The sequence below is a fragment of the Callorhinchus milii genome, unplaced genomic scaffold (assembly GCF_018977255.1).
Source record: "Callorhinchus milii isolate IMCB2004 unplaced genomic scaffold, IMCB_Cmil_1.0 Scaffold7, whole genome shotgun sequence".
NCBI lineage: Eukaryota > Metazoa > Chordata > Chondrichthyes > Chimaeriformes > Callorhinchidae > Callorhinchus > Callorhinchus milii.
Window position 1 is genome coordinate 7,684,633 of NW_024704748.1, and position 20,826 is coordinate 7,705,458.

General features: G+C 44.2%; 1 protein-coding gene across 3 annotated transcripts in view; it reads right to left on the reverse strand.

The window, feature by feature from the left end:
• Positions 1–10,382: 10,382 nt before the first annotated feature.
• The window catches only part of sec31b (SEC31 homolog B, COPII coat complex component), a 38,944-nt gene continuing 28,500 nt past the window's right edge, over positions 10,383–20,826 (reverse strand). For all 3 annotated transcript variants that reach the window (XM_007899517.2, XM_007899525.2, XM_007899507.2), the window contains 4 exons: positions 15,391–15,540; positions 14,750–14,869; positions 12,557–12,628; positions 10,383–12,004 (listed from right to left, as the gene is read on the reverse strand). In XM_007899517.2, the coding sequence (XP_007897708.2) occupies positions 11,825–12,004; positions 12,557–12,628; positions 14,750–14,869; positions 15,391–15,540 (522 nt within the window). In that variant the 3' untranslated portion in view covers positions 10,383–11,824. The remainder of the gene's footprint in view (positions 12,005–12,556; positions 12,629–14,749; positions 14,870–15,390; positions 15,541–20,826) is intronic.

The window sequence follows — 20,826 nt, forward strand, 5'->3', positions numbered from 1 at the left end:
AGGCAGACCCGGCCCAGCTCAGCCCTGTGAGTGACAATGCAAAGCACATCTGTCTTTTGTTCTTGACTGACTGACTGACTGACCAATCCTCCCCTTGGCACCTAACTGGCCAACCATTAGAAAGGCAATACATTGCGTAGTTGTTAAAAGTAAAACACACACACACAGCAGATCCACGCTCTCTTGAAGAAGATGTTCAGAGATCTTTCAGTTCATACTTGCGATGCCTTTCTGATGCGGTTGGAATTATAAAGCAATCCACCCCCTCCAAAAAAAGAGAAACAACCCCTAAGTAGCCTTAACAGCACCCGAAGCTGCCTATTTTAAGGCAATAACCCCGAATGCCCCGCAGATTAAGCTCTCTCAAGGACATAATTTGGAATCTTCACAACTCATCTCTTCACTGCAAATATATGCTGCTGATAGTCTCCATTGTTAGTGCTTTGACATTGCTCTGTATTTTCATTTTCAGTGCTCTATTCCCCCACCCGCCGTGCCTCCAATATACTCCTCACTCCCAATTCATAGGAACTTAGGAAATGCTAGGAGAAAAATGGCCAAGGTCCATCCATTCATTCATTCATTCCACACCATCTATAGATTGCTGTTGAACAAACTTGCTTCCAGGCTTTTCGCCAATTCTACTGTAAAACAGCTCAGACTTGCTGAGGCAGGTCTCAGTCACAGCTCTTCCAGGGAACCTTCTGACCTAGTTTCCAACCTGTTACTGTGCCCTTTTGGCTCAAGAGTTCTTCACAAAGGTAAACATCAAATCCAGCTCACATCCCATTGCCCCGCAATATAATAACAATAATAATCCTTGCATTTGATATAGCTCATTATCATGTCGTTGTGATGTCTCAAAGTGCTTCACAGAATATATTATAAAGTGGAGTGACTGTGTATTTTGTGGGCGATGCATCAATACACTGTACCACCCTCATTGGGTTCATGCGTATTTAATATTAATAAAATCCCTTTAAAGGGGAAATATATTCTACTGAATTGGTCCACATTCCTGAATATTTCTCTTAGGTGTCCTTGGTCAGTCTGTTACACACTATAAAACTCGTGGTTAGAAGCAGTTTGTGAGCAGATATTTTGTGCAGAACATTATCCCCCTCCAAGTGGGTAGTACCTTTTGCCTCCAAGCCAGAAGCTTGTGGGTTCAAGCCCCACATTAGGAGCTCATCATCTTGGTTGATTCTCCAGTGCAGTGCTGGGGGAAAGGCATTGTGGGAGGTGCTGTGCTTCGGATGAAATGTTAAACCGAGGTCCAGTCTGCCTGCTTAGATGAACGTTAAAGATCCCACAGCGCTATTCGAAAAAGAGAATGGACTTTCTCCCAATGTCCTGGCCAATAATCTCTCAGATCAAATTGGTCATGGCTGTTGGTGGGTCATTGCAGGGAGTAGAGTGACTGCCGTGTTTGTCTACAAAATATGCACTACACTATATCCTGTGAAGTGCTTTGAGACGGCATCCCAACATGAAAGGTACTATATCAAATGTAAGGATTATTATTCACCTTTCTCGTCATAAAGGGAGCCATTAAAATGCAAAATATCTGCTCCCGGTCTACACGTAAACTAGTAGGTCAACACACTGACAAGAGGACAATTGAAAAAAATCTCCTATTGCAGCACCCAAGACTTCATAACAACAACAAATTACATTTGTATAGTGCCTTTCCCCATGGGAGCACATCCCAAGGTGCTGGACAGTCAGGGTTATGGACTGTTTAAAGTAAACGTCACTGTAAAACTGCAGGTTCTAGAACTCAGTCTAGTAGTGCACAACCTGGGTACTCTGTCCAACTCCCAAGCTGAGTTCCAACTCCCTAAAAAATGCCCCATTACAAAACACACCACATTCGTCCACTATCGAAACATTTAAGTCCTGTAGCACTCTCACCTCACAAGCGAGAGGATCCAGGTTCAATTCCTGAGCGGGGCGAAGCCTTCGGCAAGTTTCCTTACTGCACACACCTCTGTTTAGTTGTCAGTATGTGGTCAATTGGCAGATCACTTTTCCGGGGGTAATAATCCCTCCAAAAAATGTGGTCACTCAATCCACGACTGTTTGTGGAACACTGCTGTGTGCAATTGGCTGTCGCGTTCCGCCCACAAAATATACAGTCAATTCACTTTGCAATATATTCAGTGAAGTGCTTTGAGGCACTCAAATGCCTCAATGACATGATAAGGGGTTACATCAAAGACAAGGATTATTATTATCGTCCCTCACACACTCCTCAATCACTACCACTGCTGAATCAGCAGGTTTGCATTCTCAGCTCTATTTCTCTCCAATGCTCTCCTCACTGCCCCAACCCTTCTAGTACAATTGGAAGGCACTGGAGCTCTTTATTATTAACTTGTGAAGATTAACTCCCCTGTTACTAGAATTCTACCCATGTACTCAGTTGCGCACCTGTGTAACACTCCGTTAATGAGAGACATTTGAAGCAAGTTGAATAATTCTGGATTTCCATTTCGAAACCACTGTTAACATCCAACAATAGCAAAAAAAATACATCTACACAGTGCCTTTCACATGCGGCAGATGTCCCAAGACAATCGAGATTTGCACCCAAGCTGGGGTTTGTGGGATCAGGAGGGATGGAGGGCCGGGAAGATGGGGGTAGGGGTATCCATAGGGTAAATTGAGCATGGCCCACCCTCTCCTAGGGCATTCTTTCAAGTCTTACCTTGAACAAACCAAGGAGCTTTTACCATCCGAGATACCAGTCACCTCTGGTCTTTCCTTAGCTCTCCTGCTCTTTTCAACCTTGAATGTTGACCTGCAAACCTTCACTTGCATTTTTCAGACCCACTTTTCACATGACTCACAGCTGGAATATTGGGCTTTCAAAGTTTGGTGGATTCTTCATTCAACCACAGAGCAGCACCACATTAATCTCGAACCTCTTTGCTGTGTAATATTTCCCTCCCAGCTCTCTGCTCTGCCACAAAGCCAAGTATTGATCAATAAGTTGAAATGAACAAGCTGGGTGGGCCGAATGGTCCTGATTTCCCGTGTAAATAATTGTGTGGGAATGATAGTGTGTGTATATATATATATATTTGCTGTAGACATCCACACATTTAAGGATTACACTTGAAGAAGCGACTGCCCTACTGGGCACTAGAGACCCTATTCAGTTATCATTGAATATGTAACAAACAGCCAAACACTGGTTGCCAATCTGTATAGAGATTGGAAAAACCTGAAACCTCTTAAATCGACATCAAACCGAATCAATCATATTGCAAACTCCCCTTTCTCTCTCACCTCTCCCACAACCACCAATAACGACTGTTTTTATTCGTTGATTTTTATTTGATGATGTTTATAAACGTCCAAGGCAGCAAACTCAATATTTAATCCATCAAATCATTTAATATTTAATTGTTCAAAGGCATCCGCTTTGAAACGCTCATTTCAACAGGCTTCACACAACGTATTAACACTAGGATCTCTCTCTCTCTCTCTCCCAACTCCACGCAAAATGATTTTAATTTGTTGTATTTTTACAGTAAATAGAAATATTAAGCACTTTGTATGTCGTTAATTTATTGCCCTGTAATTCTCACGCATCGTATTGCTGGGAGATCTTAGTGGAAACGTCTCGGTTTGGGTTCCTTGTAGTTTGTAATTAATCGGAATTCTCACCCCCTCACTAGAGATTATAAATAGATTTTTTTTTAGTCGCCATTTGCTCAGAAACTGCCAGCACTGGGAGGTAGCTATCACCAGTTGAAATCTGTCTGATCTGCCTGGGATGCAGTGTCCCAGGGTGTATGCTTGCTCACCAGGGAAGCTCAGCATCTGACTGACCAAAGTCTTTCCTTTACACCATCTCCCAAACCAGTTCAAATCAAATCACAAGTCTCCCAGTCACACACACACACACATTGACTTGACCTTGCCATTAAATTATCGCCTATCTGTAGCAATAGCTACCTGAAAACAACCCCCCCCCCTCCTTTTATTTTACTATTTATATCCTGTATTATATATTCTGTTTTCTTTCTTTCTTTCTTTCTTTCTTTGTACCTCGTGGAATTGTCTATTCTGAATCAATGTCCATTTTTCTAGGTGTGTGTCTTTCTCTCTCTCTCTCTCTGTGGGATCCCTCTTGTGTTATCACTATTAAACACACACACACACACACACACACATGTGGTCATTTAAATGCAGAAACTACGAGGGAAATATAATGCGTTTTAAAAAGAAGTTATAATAATCACGTTATGGAAAATAGCGGTGACTTCAGTTCCAATGCATTAGAATAGGTAAGACTTTTTATGGCTGCATTAGTTAAGTAAACTCTCACCACATTAAAATGTGTGTAAGACGCTTCGTATTATTAATTACTTTGGAAAGTGAATGACGACTTTATCCATTTAGAGACTCTATGGATATGACGGTATTTCCTCGCTTTCGATGTACGAATTAAGAGNAAAAAATCCTGTTATTTCAATTGTTTTTGTAGCTACAAGAGTGGTTTATGTGGGGGTGGGGGGTGTTCATGTGTAAAATGCGACTTGTGTAAATATATCAGAATATTTTGCACCCTCATATGTCTGCCCCCAATAGTAAGTCCAATCATTCGGGGAATAGTTCGTAAATGTATTCAGTGCAAATATAATTATTTCCAACTATTTCCTACGAACCTTAATATCCAACTGATCAGTGAGAAAAAAAATCCAGACTATTTCTCACAACCTCACAATTGATTTCCAATCCCACCCCCCATTAACTTTCACTTTTAACAAGTTCCTAACTTCTTATTCCCCTTTTTCAGGACCTTGTGTTTGTTGTTCGCTGTGTAAAAAAAAATGCAAACTCGTAACGTTTAATACAGTCGCAAAATATACCGAAATAAATAAAAAAAAGTGAGGGTAAAACACAGAGGCGCCCAGATGTATGTTGCATCTTGCTTTTCGGATGAATTTCCCTCAAAACTTCCAGCTGTTTTAAACCAAGGTACCGCACTACTGTGGTCTCAATTATACCCTCACATGAGTTCAGAGTTTTTTTCCAAATAACACATCGCATGGATTCATTTTAGCTCCAAGTCTCATCCAGAACTCACCAAGTCTCCAAATGCGTAATACATTTAGTGTTTTTGCAAAGAGAAATAGCAGGGCAAACTATGTGCAAAGAAAGGTTTGATTTGCACCCAAGTTATTAAACTGCAGTTAACTTTGGGAAACTTAGTTTATCGTTCCCTCCAGACGAGTTCTCTTATCCAACATCAGTTTAGTTGACTATTCTGGAGTTTGCTTGGACATGTGTAGCATTTTGGTGCAAGCACTGTGTGTGTATATGTATAATATATATATATATATATAGTCAAACACCCAGAGACAAAAGGGAGAGACTGGAGGAGACATTTCTGATAAGAGGTTAAATTTTTAAAATCTTTACATTTGATATATCGCCTTATCACGTCGTTGAACGTCTCAAAGCGATTCACAGAATATACCGTAAAGTGGATTGACTATATATTTTATGGGCGAAACCTGGCAGCCAATTCCGCACAGCATTATCCCAGAAACAGTCATAGATTGAGTGACCAATTATTAAGTTTTTTTTTGAGGATTGTTCCACCCCGCCCTCCCCACCCCGGAAAGCGATCCGCCAATCGACTAACAACCAGGTTCCTACAAACTGCTAGGTAGAAGTGTGTGGAGTAAGGAAATTTGCCTAAGGTTTCGCCCCACCCGGCAATCAAACTCAGGTCCTCTTGTTTGCGAGGTGAGCACTCTATCCAATGTACTACAGGACTCCACAAATAGTCGACAGTTGAAAAATAATTATCCTTACATTTGGTGCAGCGCCTTTCAACTCAGGGCATCTCAAAGCACTTCACAGGATACACTGCAAAGTAGCTTGACTGTGTCATGGGCTCACAGCAATGTCCCACAACAACCATGCAGTGAATGACCAATTTTATTGGGGGCATTGTTGGTGAAGACACTGGGAGAGAGAAACTATCTTCCATGACCTATATATTTACACTAATGATGTTAGCAAAGTGTTACAGAATTCCCTCGGAGGCACTGTTCGCTGTGGAAGTGAGGGTACCACAACTCATTTGTTCGCAATTGGCTGCCAAGTTTCACTCACAAAATAGTCAATTCACTTTATAGTATATTCTGAGAAGCTCTTTCAGACATCTCAACAACATGATAAGGAGCTACATTAAATGCAAGGATTATTATTATTAGCCGTAGACATCAACTTATTGAATGGAAGAAATATCAAGAGAACTATTCCTGAACATAAACAGAACAAGATTCACCCCCCTCCACCTCTCTTCCTCCCCTTCCCCCTCTCTTCCTCCCCTTCCCCCTCTTCCTTCCCTTCTCCCCTCTTCCTTCCATTCCCCCCACCTACTCCCCAAAAATGTACCTTAAAGTGCTGTAAATTAAAAGCAGAGTAAAGTTTAATGGCAAGTTACCAATAAAGTCTCCTGCAGACTTCATGCCGCAAGCTCCCAATTCTAATTGGTCATTTTTTAAAAACCATTTACCATGCAAATTCTATTCCCATTGTGCCTGGGTCCCGTAATCTCCATGGAATAGCTCGACATTAACGCGACTTCAATTTGCTTTTACTGTATAATGCAAGTTTAATTAACTTTTGGGAGGATTTAAACATTAAGCAAGCAGACGGGACATGTTCCCCCGAGTTGCTTCATTTTGCATGCAAATCCCTTTTTCACGCCACCTTAAGAGTTCTCCCTTCAAGTTTGGGAAAAAAATGTGCGTGTCCTGTGAGCGGTTTTCTGCACATTTCTTGCCCTTACACATTGCTCTTTCACTCATCAAGGCTCCCTTTATCGCCATAACAATGACTAGCGACTTAAATCGCCCTCCAAATCCGCAGCTGTGGAACAATGTAATCTCCTCTTTCTTTCAATGAGCTGGCCGCTTGAAAGGACTTGGGAAAAGTATTCGCAAAGTCTCACACTGTTTGCTGAATAGAAGTTAGTGCAAGTATTATGCCAGAACAAGTGGCTTTATCAACACATGCTTGCAAACAACCTCAAAACACACACACGATCACTAAACCCAGCCGAGGGGATGTGATGCTATCTGCATTGGGGATTAAAGTTCCTTTCACCTCTCTCAGGATACTTTTTTTGCGCACAGTTCCAGAAAGTTGAGAAGTTTTTTTTAGTTTGTGCGTGGGGGGGGGGGGGAGGGGGGGGGGTTGCTAAAACTGCCTTGGAAAATAACTGGCAGGATTTACTGCAAAACATTATTATAAATAAATAAAAGACAACAAATATTGTAACTGCTTTGAACTTTATTTCAACAGGCAATTCAACTTGCTGGAGGTTGCAGTTAATACAAGGATAATAATAATCCTTGAATTTGATAGAACACCTTATCACATTTTGAGACGTCTCAAACTGCTCCACAGACTGTACTGTAAAGTGGATTGACTGTGTATTTTGTGGGCAAAACAATGATGCATTTAGAACAGTCTAATGCACCTCATCAGACACTGGTATCTAAACAGGCTGAAAGCAATGCATTCCGGAGCAGAACTGCTATAGGGCAAACAGCAGGGCAAGAAAGCTTGGTACTTAACCTGCTTCAGAATCAGTGGGGTCTAATCTGCGGGATGTCATAATGGATTTCCTTGTTAGCATCTCCGTCAACTCATGGGAACGCTACTCTGGAAGCAGATGGCAACAAAGCGAAGTCCTACTCCACATATGTCCAGTCACCTGACTCGCTGTGGAGCTTCATAGCGTAGGGGTTATCACGCTCGTCTCGCAAGCGAGAGGACTGGGGTTTGATTCCTGGGCAGGTGAAACCTTAACCAAGTTTCCTTGCTCCACACTCTTCTGTTTACCGAGCAGGAATTAGGAACCCAGTTGTTAAGTCGATTGGGGGAATGCTTTCCGGGGGTGATAATCCCTTCAAAATAAAAAAAAGTGGGACAATGCAATTAGCTGCTGCGTTTCGCCCACAAAATAAACAGTCAATCTGCTTTACAATATATTCTGTGAAGTGCCTTGTAACATCTCAACAACATGATAAGGCCCTATATAAAAGGAAAGTATTGGAGCCCCTGGAGCCCCTGGAGCTCTCGGAGCCCCAGGAGCTCTCGGAGCCCCTGGAGATCTCGGAGCCCCTGGAGGTCTTGGAGTCCCTAGGGCTCTTGGAGCCACTGGAGCTCTTTTAGGCCCTGGGGTTCTTGGAGCCCCGGGAGCTCTTGGAGCCCCAGGAGACTTTGGAGCCCCTGGTGCCCCTGGAGCCGTTGGAGCCACTGCAGCCCTTGGAGCCCCTGGAGCTCTTGGAGCCCCTGGAGCTCTTGGAGCCCCTGGAGCTCTTGGAGCCCCCTGGAGCTCTTGGAGCCCCCTGGAGCTCTTGGAGCCCCTGGAGCTCTTGGAGCCCCTGGAGCTCTTGGAGCCCCTGGAGCTCTTAAAGCCCCTGGAGCACTTGGAGACCCTGGAGCTCTAGGATCCCCTGGAGCTCTTGGAGCCCCTGGAGCTCTTGGAGACCCTGGAGCTCTTGGAGGCCCTGGAGCTCTTGGTGCCCCTGGACCGCTTGGAGCCCCTGGAGCTCTTGGAGCCTCTGGAGCTCTTGGAGCCCCCTGGAGCTCTTGGATCCCCTGGAGCTCTTGGAGCCCCTAGAGCACTTGGATGCCCTGGAGTACTTGGATGCCCTGGAGTACTTGGATGCCCTGGAGATCTTAGAGCCCCTGGAGCTCTTGGAGCCCCTGGTGCTCTTGAAGCGCCTGGAGCTCTTGGGAGCGCCTGGAGCTCTTGGAGACCCTCCAAGGGCTCCGGGGGCTCCAGTGGCTAAAGGGCTCCAGGGTCTTCAAGGGCTCCGGACGCTCCAAGAGCTCCAAGAGCAGCGGGGGCTCCAAGGGCTCCATGGCCGCCAAGAGCAGCGGGGGCTCCAAGAGCAGCGGGGGCTCCAAGAGCTCCGGGGTCTCCAAGCGCCCCGGGGTCTCCAAGCGCCCCGGGGTCTCCAAGCGCCCCGGGGTCTCCAAGAACTCCAGGGGCTCCGAGAGCTATTCTTATTATTATTGTTGGAAGGGGGCACAGACAGGCTCGAATAGTGCTGTACCATTCTACAACTTGCATTTATATACTGTTGTGTCCTTCATAGTGAAGTCGCAGAACGTTCTGTGCATTAATACACAGCGCTAATTTCATCTCATCCTTCCCAAATACCCACCTACATTCCATCATTCAGTCGCACACCGTCTGTGAGCTGAAGTAAGACAAGTCTTATTTCATCTGAAACAGGAAGTGCTGTCTGTGCTGCTCCAAGTCAACCTCAAGACTTTGTGGCAGCCCTTCCCACCTCCCAGGGAAGGTCACATCGATAAAAACTGCAGAAAGCATTGGTTTCAATTCAATTTCAAAACCTGCTCAAAGTCTTCCTTTTTTTATATAATGCCTTAACACCTCAAAATGTCACTTAGGTCACTCAATCCACGACTATTTGTGGGACACTGCTGTGCGCAATTGGCTGCCGCGTTTCGCCCACAAAATAGTCAATATACACACAATATATTCTGTGAAGTGCTTTGAGACGTCTCAACCACGTGATGAGCCCTTATATCTATCGCAAGGATTATTATTATAATTACTGTCAAAGACAGTGATTTGTTTCCTCATAAACAAACACAGCAGCAAGTTTTACCCAGAGCTAGGGGTCTCAAACTGCCAAAAGGTAAAGGAACTAATTTTATCTGGAAATTTGTTTTTGTTGTCAAGGACATCAGGAGCAATCTCCCTTCTCTTTTCAAAATAATCTTGGGATCTGAAGAACAGGCAAAGAATGTCTAATGGGATCTTGGTCTAAACATTTCATCTGAGATACACCTCTGATAACAAAACACTCCTCATCCCCCACCACCCAGTATTGCACAGTACAGGATGGCCACAAAGTCCTCTTACCCCCCTATAACAAAACAGTGATACGAGACCCTGGAAGAGCTGAAACAATCTGTCAAGAGATTGTATTTTGCCTCGTCACTCCATCCAGGTTACAGAAGATGTAGATCCGAACATGGTGACTGATCATTATCTGACATGAAAATGATGGAGCTTGCTCACACTGATTCTCTGGATGCCTAAGTACAGCTAACACTTGTACTAAATACAATTAAGTACTTCTAAATACAATTATCATCATTCTTTCACGTAACAGTTGTTGGTCAGTGCACTGCAGAAAAAAATAAAAGGGGGGTAACAGGGCTTTGAAGGCTACTCTAAGTCACATAGTCATGATATAGGGCTTGAACTCACATGCTTCTGACACAGAGGGTAAGTGCTAGCACCTGAGCATGTCAGGAATTGGAAGATAATCATCAAGACGAGATCTCAATTGAAAACCGTTTAATATTTTTTCATATACACAATATTGAATGAAAAAAATATTCTATTGTGGCAATACGTTCATAAATATTATTGCAGGCAAGGCTGCGTATGGGCGTTTTAAGAGTGCCTTTGGAGCTAACTGACTTCTTTTCCGTGAGATCTGAAAGAAGCTGCACACTGATAGGGCAGAAATAACTCGAGCATTCTCACTCCGGGGGAAAAAAATGTCCAATCGTACAGCCATTTTGCTGGAAGCAGAAAGTCCTCGGGGATGGAAGGCATCTGTCAACAAGACAAGAAAGGGACTGACCTCTCAGATTCAGAAGTGCAAAAGAGTTGGGACTTTGGCAACGAGTCTTGGCCTTTCCAAAGAGCAATCATGCGGACTGTGTGTACGAATCTCTGCTCCACATGGGTTCCGTAAGTAAAGCTGGTAGCAACTGGACATCTGTAACTCCGAACAGCACTGTAATCAGAATTCGAGGATACTGAAATACCCATCAACTCGAAGACAGGACGGGAATTTAAAAAGGAGTGTGATGTGGCATCCAGATAACAGCCCCCACCCCCCCCCCCACCCCCTCACACACACACACACAATACACTACAAATTTGACCGAAAGGATAATGCTTTAAAGAGAGATGGTGGTGGGAGCGGAGGGGGAAGTTTACAATAATTTGCTCAAGTATTATAGGACTATAAAAATATATATATATATGTAAAGAGAACAAACCCATCTCCCCAAACTTACCAATTCCCAGGTGAAATATTTTATTGTCACGCAATTCCCGCCCCCCACCCCCTTCCTGCCCAGGCATTCATGGCTAAGGATACAGTCCCAAACCCAGTGAGGGCTTCTGTGCACAGTATCGTGGGTCCAATTCTGTGGATATCACGTGCGTACACAATTCGATCACAGTACTTCAGTCAGCTCTCAGTAGGCACTCAACCAGCATTAAGTAGCTGTTGGCATTACTGATATCCAGTTACAGGATATCAGTAGCTGCAGGAGAGAAAAAGCATCCCCTCAACGTAAGGAGCTACGCACACGTCTTGCCCAATTGAGCAAACAAATAGCTTATAGCCTATTGTGAGGCAAGTACAGACTTGAAGCTCATAGACTGGACCCTCTCAATGTGTATTGACCAACAAAGCTCTCTGAAGAGAACTGTAATTTAAATGTACCGGATGCAACCCAGTTCGCTTCCTTTCTAAGCAAACGCAACTGCGCCACTCCCCTGCCAACTCCTCCTCCCCCCACACCCTCCAATGTATTTCACAGAAACAAAGCTGAACTTTCAAAGATAGGCGGCATTAGATACTGCAAAACGTTAACACTTTCTCCATATTCACTTAATCCAAACACTGAAGAAGAAAAAGGTAAAAGAAAACACTCGGGAACGCGCCGTGCATTCTCCGTCCTGAAATCGTCGGCTGGTTAAAGAGCTCGGAGGTCCTCTTCACACGTTGAGTTTGCTGGCGATGGTCACCACCACTTTCAGAACTGGCATGAAGGCGGAGATCTCGCTGAAGTTGCTGCTGCTGACGATCTGCGTGTGTACAGCCAGGGCGTTCTGGTACCTCTTCACTTCAATGTTGCGCACAATTTCATGCAGCCCGCTCAGTATGTGCACAGAGAGCTGAAGGCAGGAATAAAGAAGTTTAGACTTTTTTTGGTTTCAGTCGCCTGGGTGTCTCGACACACACAGAAACAACAACAACTTGCATATATATATATATATATATAGGACTGCTCATCCAGGGTAACGTGCCAGAGCACTTGACAGTGTCGGGGCACAACTCAAAGCCCGGGGGAGATGACCGTAGGCACAGTTGAAGAGGAAGGTCTTCAGGCTTGACCTGAAGATTGGTAAGGATGGGGCAAGGCGGAGGGATTGAGGGAGTGTTCCAAAATTTTGGGGCGTAGTGGCTGAAAGCTATATTTTGATATCTTATGTTCTTAAACCCATCACCATGCTTAAGACTATCCATAGGAACATAGGAAATGCTAGACAAAAAGAGACCATGGACAGGCAGAGAGGACCTCAGTTTAACATCTGATCCAAAGGACGGCACGTCAGACAATGTAGCACTCGCCCAACATTGCCTGATGCTCCAGCCATACCTCAAAACTTCTCCCAAAGTCACATCCTACTCTACCATCCCTTTAACCCAGACTCTTTCTCACTTACCGACTGGTCCCGCAGTTTGTCGTATAGATTCTCCAGTCGCTTGGCGGCATCGTCCAACTTCCTCTTAGTTTGCTAAATTACAAGAGAAAAAAGTTGAAAGGAAAATATTGTGTTGTTTGCATTAAAGCAATATAGCAGTCTCCAATAAAGCGTTAGTACAACACCCCGCCTACCTGTTCGGGTGCTTCAGATGGACGGAAAAGATCCTTTAGGACTATTCTGAAGGGAGTTCCCCAGGTGCCCTAACCAAATTTCCTCCCTCAATTAAACTCACTAGTTACCCCCCCCACCCCATTTATGACTCAAAGCTATGAAGGAATCCTGTTAGGAATCTTTCTAGCCTGTCTTCAGATCGCACCGGAAGATCTTCCTGTTTGACCGTGCCTACACTCACCTCCACTCTCCCACTCGGTGTCAAACTCCGCCATTGCTAAGGGCTCCAAGATGTTACCGCACATTAAGGGTACTATATGCAGGTGGTTGTTGTTCGAAATCTGCAAGTTTTACAAGGGGCACTACATTTGCCCTCAGTGACCCAGGTTAGAGTGGTTTTACAAAAAAGCTAGGTCTCTCGATCCTGATCAATGTCTAAAGACCCTTCAGAAGATGACTTGTGAATGGTGTGCGAAGGCAAGCACTGAGCTCAGCTGCTACAACCCCTTTCACTGTCGACTAGGTTGCTGACCCTCATTATTAAGCCTCACATAATAATAATCCTTGCATGTGATATAGTGTTGATATAGTGTCTCATCGCGTCGTTGAGACGTCTCAAAGCGCTTCACAGAAAATATTCACATAATGTCCATGTGGGTGATGTACCAGAGACCTGCGTCCAAACTGAAAGCAAAAGGAGTCAAAAATGCCTCTGGGCAAGGAGAGAAGAGGAGAAAGAAAACAAAGACACTCTTAAATGGTCGTGTGTGGCATCAGTGATGTGCTAGCTCACACGCTCCACATTAACATTGCAATTAGAATGATGATTCAGTCGACCCATCAGAAACAAATTAAACTGTTTCCAGTCCAGTATCAGGAGATAATTCTTCACCCGAACACACAGAACTGTGTTTCCAGATGGCTTAGCTACGAGGATACTCGTGCCGAGAGGTTAACAGAAAGGTGTGGACAAATAAAGTTTAGCCATTTGCTGCACCAGCCCCCATGGGGGTAATAATGTTGCCGCAATTTCTCTGAACGCACTGAATCTTAAGGGGAATTAAAGTCTGATAAAATTAACATCCAGATTTGCAAAAGCCTGACCAGTGGAACACTAGTACGTCAGGTGCAGTCCCTGGAAGTAATTCGGATAAGGCTCCAATGTTGAATCAGCCTGCTCAACGCTGAATCCAAACTGAGCAGTGCTGCACAGGAACACCCGGCAGAGCTAAGCTTCAGTACGCTTTGCTCCTTTGAAGTCTGTGGCAGGGTCAAGCACTGACAACACTGTCTCGCAGTCGGACACTTCTGATTATTTCACGTCAGTGCTAACAGTGTTTGTTTGTTGTAAAATGGAGGCGAAGGGCAAAGCCCTGAGAGAGAAGATCTTGTATTTTTATAGTCGGTGATGAGATCTAGGTAAAAGGATGAGAAAGAGAACAGAGGGAGTGATCACCGGACGGGAAGTTTGCCCCAACCTTGTTCTATTTCTGGCAAGAACCAGCCATCCTGGATGGATGGCAGGAACTTGGAGGAGCAGAGTGGGGCTAGGATTCTCTCTATCTGGATTCTGTTCATCCTGCAAACCAAAACCCTATCGGAAAGGGTGGAACTAGCTGAACAAGCAGGAGGAATCTTACTAGTGCTTTGCAATGGTCAGCTGTGCAGTCTTAGTAGGTTAAACCCAACCCAATGCACACTCTGAGGTCCCCAAGCCTTGGCTCTTGCCAACCTGCACCTAAATTCTATGGGATTAGGCGAGCAGGACTCCATCCTTCTGGCTAGAGAGCAAACTCCATAAATAGGTGAACTCTCAGTGGTTTGATTTGCAGACCTTGGCCATGGTAATGGGTTCCTGTTCATGTCAAGAAATCTGATTTAGGGATGCTAAGCATGTCTGACACGTGCGGAAAGCCATCACTCGGCACTCTTAAGCACAGTGATGGGTTTCTGCATTCGTCAGACACCCGGCTGACCCCCAAATATCTGCCTGAATTCTGGTCATTATGATAAAGATTTACTGTCAAAGTGGGGACCTACAGGGTCACTGGCTGATAAAAGACAGCGTTGGACCAGCCTGTCAAGGGTCATCTTCAACACCATGTGCTCTTCAGGAATCTGCTTCTTCACAATCTTCTCTGTCGGCAGCTGTTGCAGCGGCTGAAATGATAGGCACGGAAAGCAAGTGAATAGCCAGTGCGTGGGCAGTATAGGCATCTTAAGCGAGCAGCATGTGAAACAGAATGAAAGTTCCAATGTCCAGGCAAAGCACCTTCCCTGGCACAATGTGCCACCTGTCCTGGCAGAAACTCCCAAGCACCACACCGACCCGGCACAAAATGAAATAAAATAATAATAATCCTCGCATTTGATATAGCGCCTTATGTTACTGAGACGTCACAAAGCGCTTCATAGGATATACTGTAGTTTTGGCTATGTATTTTGTGAAGCAAACTGGACCTAAATTTAACGTCTCGTTGGAAGAACGGCACCTCCGACAATGCAACATCCAGCCAGCTTAGACTATTTGATTGCAAGTCCCGACGTGGGGCTTGAAATCACAACTTTCTGACTCAGAAGCAAAAGTGCTTCTGCCACGCTAGGCTGATACACAAATCCAATATGCCAACAACAACAAGGCACACAATGAGATAAAAGGTAGCTTAAAGTTTCTCTGGCACCTGTAGGTTGGCTTCTTTGGGTGCCCCTGGAGGGCCTTGATTGGTTTCCTGAGACCCCAAGGCCTGGGGTAGCAGGTGCTGCTGGCTATCTGGAGTGTAATTCACCACAGGAGCTGTGATGGGAGCCGGAGGAGCATAGTTGTCTGGTAGCTGGAAGGAAACAAAAATGGACACATTGTGAAACAGGTCAATTCTACCGACAAATTTGTGCAAAGCCGTGAATTCCATCACCAGGTCTGCAGGCATATGCCAGATGCCTTTTATGGCAGATCTCAAATTCACTTGGGACATACTACTGTTATCTGTCTGACACTGAAAGTCCTGGAAAAAATCTTTTACTCTCTCCTCTTTATATAAATGAAATTTTTTGTTGTTGATTATTCATCTCCTTGATCCTCCGGAGATGCTAAAGCCAATTGTTACACCGCGACAATGACTAGACTGAGATCCAGCAACTCAGCACAGACATTAAATTAAACCTGCAACCTTCTTGTCCGAAACGTCTCAGTAGTTTAATGGCTGTTATGTAGGCAAATGCATTGCTATCTGCACCAGCAACGTCCTACAATAAGATGAATGCCAGACTGATCTGGGATTTTCTGGGAGAATTTGGGTGAGTCCCTGCTCTTCTTATGGAATAGTGCTATGGAACCTTTAATAGACAGAAAGGGACCTTGATTTAAGATTACTTTCAACAATTTAGCGCTCCCCCACTACAGGGCTGGTGGGTCAGACTACACTGCGGGGCTCGAACCCACATTTATCAGAAGGGAGAATGTTTTGTTAGACACAGCCTTCTGTAAAATGCTACAGCAAAAAGCTTCAACAATGTACACATGTGAAAGCAAGTTCGAGGACTCAAAGCTGCTTGTCCAAGTTTGCATAATGGAGGCAAAGGGAAAAGCAAGAAGAAAGAAAGGAATGTTGTGTTTGAGGAAAGGTGGAAAAACATACAGCTGAACACACCAGGAAACTTCACAGAAGAAACAGCCCAGCAAAATACACAAATCACTTCAACCTGAAAAGGTCTGAGTGGACATTTTCAAAGGACAACTCGCCTTCCATTGTTATGTTAAACAGTTATAATTCATAGCTGTGCAGTAGAGTATTAAAAACATAATGAAACAAAGTTAAAGCACATCGATCATCTTATTAAAAAATGCTCAAAGTTGCACCTTCAGCTCGGTAACATGTTACAAACATCTCTCAGAATTGTGTCGCTTATTCAGCACGGACCAAACTCAGCGGAGGAAGAAAAATGGAATTAAAGTCTTGTTTGTTCTGCCAATTCCATCCCTCTCTTGGGAAAGGACAGTCCGACACTGCTGTGCACGTCTGGGAGCACCAATTAATCATACGTGAAATCAGTTTCTTGCTCCTTCTGTAAATCTCATAATCCCTTTGCAGTTCAAATGGTTTAGTAATGCCCTCTTTATACTATGGAGCTGCTTCAAGTAGAAGAGATTCTCTAATAGCCTGAGGCTCCCCATGCTGTGGAATCTCCCCGTTCCTACTGCGGGATAGATTGCTGAACACCAATAAGTCGGTGTGCACGGGCAGTTTTGCCGACGTGCTGTTCTTTCAAAGGCTCACCTGTTTTATGCTGCTGGGTATTGGCAGCCTGTATGAATGAGTGATCAAGCGGTCGATACCTAGAAAGGAATGGCGCCTCTGCAGACAAAGCTTGTAATTGCTGCTTGAGACTTGAATGATTCTTCCGTCAACAGCCAAATGTAGCTGTGTGTAGGCACAGGGATCAATAACATGCTTCGTGTTTGACAATAAAGGGAAACCTCAGTGATATGATCTGTCCAAAGGCACACAGACTAGATCTGAGCCCAAAAACTCAAAAAGACTATTAGTCAAACTGCTATTAGGTTAATATCAAATTATTTACATACTGTAACACTCACTGTGTTTCCCACCTCACCAGGGCTGCATATATTATCAATGTTAGAGATTACAGCTTCATAGACCTTTATAGAACAGAAAGAGGCCATTCAGCCATTCGTGCCTGTTCTGGCTCTTTGAGAGAGTGATCTATTTAGTCTCAATCTACCCTGCCCTGTACAGCGAGAGAATATCTTTTCTCAGGGTTACTGTCTCAAAGCCTGCGTTGAACGCTGCTCTGACTGTACGTGCAGTTTTTTTTGCAGGTTTGGAGAGTTTTGATTCAGGTTTACCTGCAAAACTTTCAGGAAGAACCTAGAATCTGGTAATACAAAGGCCACCATCAAAGGTAGAACTCACATGGTCCTCAGTAAGACATAAAGAGAAGAGATCATTCTTTGGAACATGAGGCTGTCAGTGGAAGCCCTCACCAGAGATATCCCAAACAGGGTTATTTCAGTGGTTTAGCTCCAGCTCGGAGATTTAAACTCTAAAAGGTGACAAGAAACTGAAGTTCCCAAAACAGAACTGACTGGGCAATCATCCTTGTGTTTTCTCAACAAGGAGCTCTTCTCAATTCAATACCTGAATGAGGATAGGTATTCAAAGCCCCATATGGACTATCAAGGATTACTATTATCAGGGAAGACATTTTGTTAACAATCTAGGAGAAGATGTAAGGATATCAAGGAATGTACCACTTTTCCTGAACTCGAGCTAACTCTGTATAAAGTTAGCAGCATCATTCGCAATCAGACTAAGTGGATTAATCACCCCGATTAATCTTCTCCTTTTTGGGGGCAGTTCAGTATTCTCACAAGGACAGGAGGAGGTCCATTCAGCTTTGGGCCTGTTCCATCGTTTTATTAATCATGGCAGATCCTTTATTCCCATTTCCGTACCTTCCCTCTATATAATAATCCTTACACTTGAGTTTATTTCCCCACAGAATACACACAGTCAGACCACTTTACAGTATATCTATCTTGGGAAGCACTTTGCAACATCTCGACAAAGTGATAAGGCACTTTATCAAATGCAAGGATTATTATTATTATAAAGGATTATTATTATTTCCTGTCAGGAGGAGGTTTCGGAATGCTTCACCGGATTTACTGTGAAGTGGTGTGACTGTACTTTTTGTGGGCAAATATCCGTTCCAAGAATAAAAAAACGTTGCATTTCAGATAATGCCTAGACGTTTGAATGGTCATTGTGGGCAAGTGTCATCTTTGTGTATTTGCAGGCAAACACACACAGCATGGCTCCTCAAACAGTTGTGTCTACAGAACTGCAGCTAATACCAACAGATCAAACACTGGCTGACTGACGATTCCTGGAGAATTTGATTTTCGAACACTGGTCAGTTCAACGAGTTAATATTAATATGATAGATGCAAGGCTTATAACCTGAGTCTCTTGTAACCTGCAGTGCTTGTTACCGTGACATAGTGGACCTTTTTTCAGCACAATACTGCAGGACAACATTAATTGATAACAGTAGCGGTGAGAGAAATTTTTTTTTGCTGACAATTGTGCACTGTACCAATTATGCAGACGTCTTTCTATTATGAAGGAAGACATCATATGGACACTTCCCCAATGTGTTAAATGTACTGCATTTCCGTGCTCTGGACGAGATGTTAAACCAAGGTCCCATTCAGGTGGGTTAAAGATCCCGTGGTACTATTTGAAAAGAGGAGTTTCTTTCTCCCAGGGTCCTGGCTAACAATCCTCCAAATAAAATCAAGTCACTCACTTTATGGTTGTTTGTGCTTTTGTCACCTCTCGACTGGACTACTCTAATGCCCTCCTCGCAGGTCTCCCCTCCTCCACTATTCACAAAATTCAGCTCATTCAAAACTCCATTGCCTGCATTCTCACCCGCACCAAACTTCGTACCCGATTACTCCAGTCCTTGCCAAACTGCACTAACTCCCTGTCACAGAGCAAATCGACTTCAAGATCTTCGTTCTAGTGTTTAAATTCCTCCATTCCTTGGCACCCCCCTATCTCTCTAACCTCCTCTCTCCCCACAGCAGTACCCGCTGCCTCCGCTCTACTGGGTCCAGCCTCCTCCGTGTCCCCCGAATCCTCCGCTCCACCATCGCTGGCTGTGCCTTCAGCCACTACGCCCCGAAACTTTGGAACTCCCTCCCTCAATACCTTCGCCTCGCCCCCTCCTTCCCCATCTTCAGGTCGTGCCTGAAGACCTTCCTCTTCAACCGCACCAACTGTCACCTTCCCCCCCACCTGGCCTGGCCTCGGGCTTCACCATTGTTAAGCGTGTTGAGACGCCCCCCGGCGTGGAGGGCGCTATATAAATGCAAGTTGTTGTTGTTTGTGGGACACTTATGTGAGCTATTGGCTGCACACGTTTTGCCCACAAACTACAGTCGCTCCACTTTACAGTATATTCTGTGAAGCGCTTGGAGACATCTCGAAGATGTGATAAGGCACTATATGAAAAGAGTATTATTATTATTGTGTTTCTTCCCCCTCACTGAAAGCTGGGTACCTCCTGCACTGAGGAAGATACTGTAATGAATGCTTTTTAAAATTCCTGTAATATCCTTTAAAATTCAAGATTCATTGAAGTGCAGTCAGTTAGGAGAAGCATCACCTCAAACTGAAACTAATGGTTCCATGAATCCACAACTAAAAGGATTTTCAGATTAACCCTCTAAGCTCATCACGTCCACAGGAGGTCACTCAGTTGAACTGTAAAACCCACTGAGAGAGAGTAATTACAGCCAGGCTAAAACTGATGATTTTCAGGAAAAAAAATACAGCTAACCATTTCCAGCTGCGCTATCAGACAAGGAGCCAACAATACTTTTACCCTCAATTTCTCGGGCAGTCCCTCTCTAAACGTGCCTTCTAAATACAGTGTGATTTGTCAAGTGTGTGGGGTCATTGAGCGTGAATTTATCAAGTGCATAGAGAGTGCTTTGCTCCAATGGCTCAGGCTGGCAAGCTTGCCTTGACATACTGGGTAAAAGTGCTTTAATTGTGCATTACGGTGAGATGTCATTAGAGGCTGTAGGTTTAGGGAAACAACTACAATAGCAAATTACATTTGTATAGCGCCTTTCACGTTGGCAGGACGTCCCAAGGCACTGAAATACTTTGCGGCATTAATTAAAAAGTTTCTTCTTTAGTACATTCTTACTCAGTTTTTGAATGAAATCACACTCCAGTACTAGGGAACAACTCAAGATATCACGTGACTGTTCCCTCCTCCACCACCCCCCTTCTGTGTCAGGTACAATCCCTTCCTTGATTTACTCTGTCTTACTTCCTTTGCACAATAAGATAGTTATGCTGCATATAAAATCCATTCTGTAAACTTCTGAGCTTTGAAACAGCATCTGTGAATTGTTCTCCATTCAATCTAATGAAAAAGAATCGATGCTCAAATCTCCACCTTTGTGAATGTTCATTCAGTTAACACTTCACTTGATAATAGGTCTGGTAAGAATGGAAATAACCTGTGAGCCAAATAAGAGCCCAATTTCTGCTGTCTGTCCACTGTTGTAGACTGGC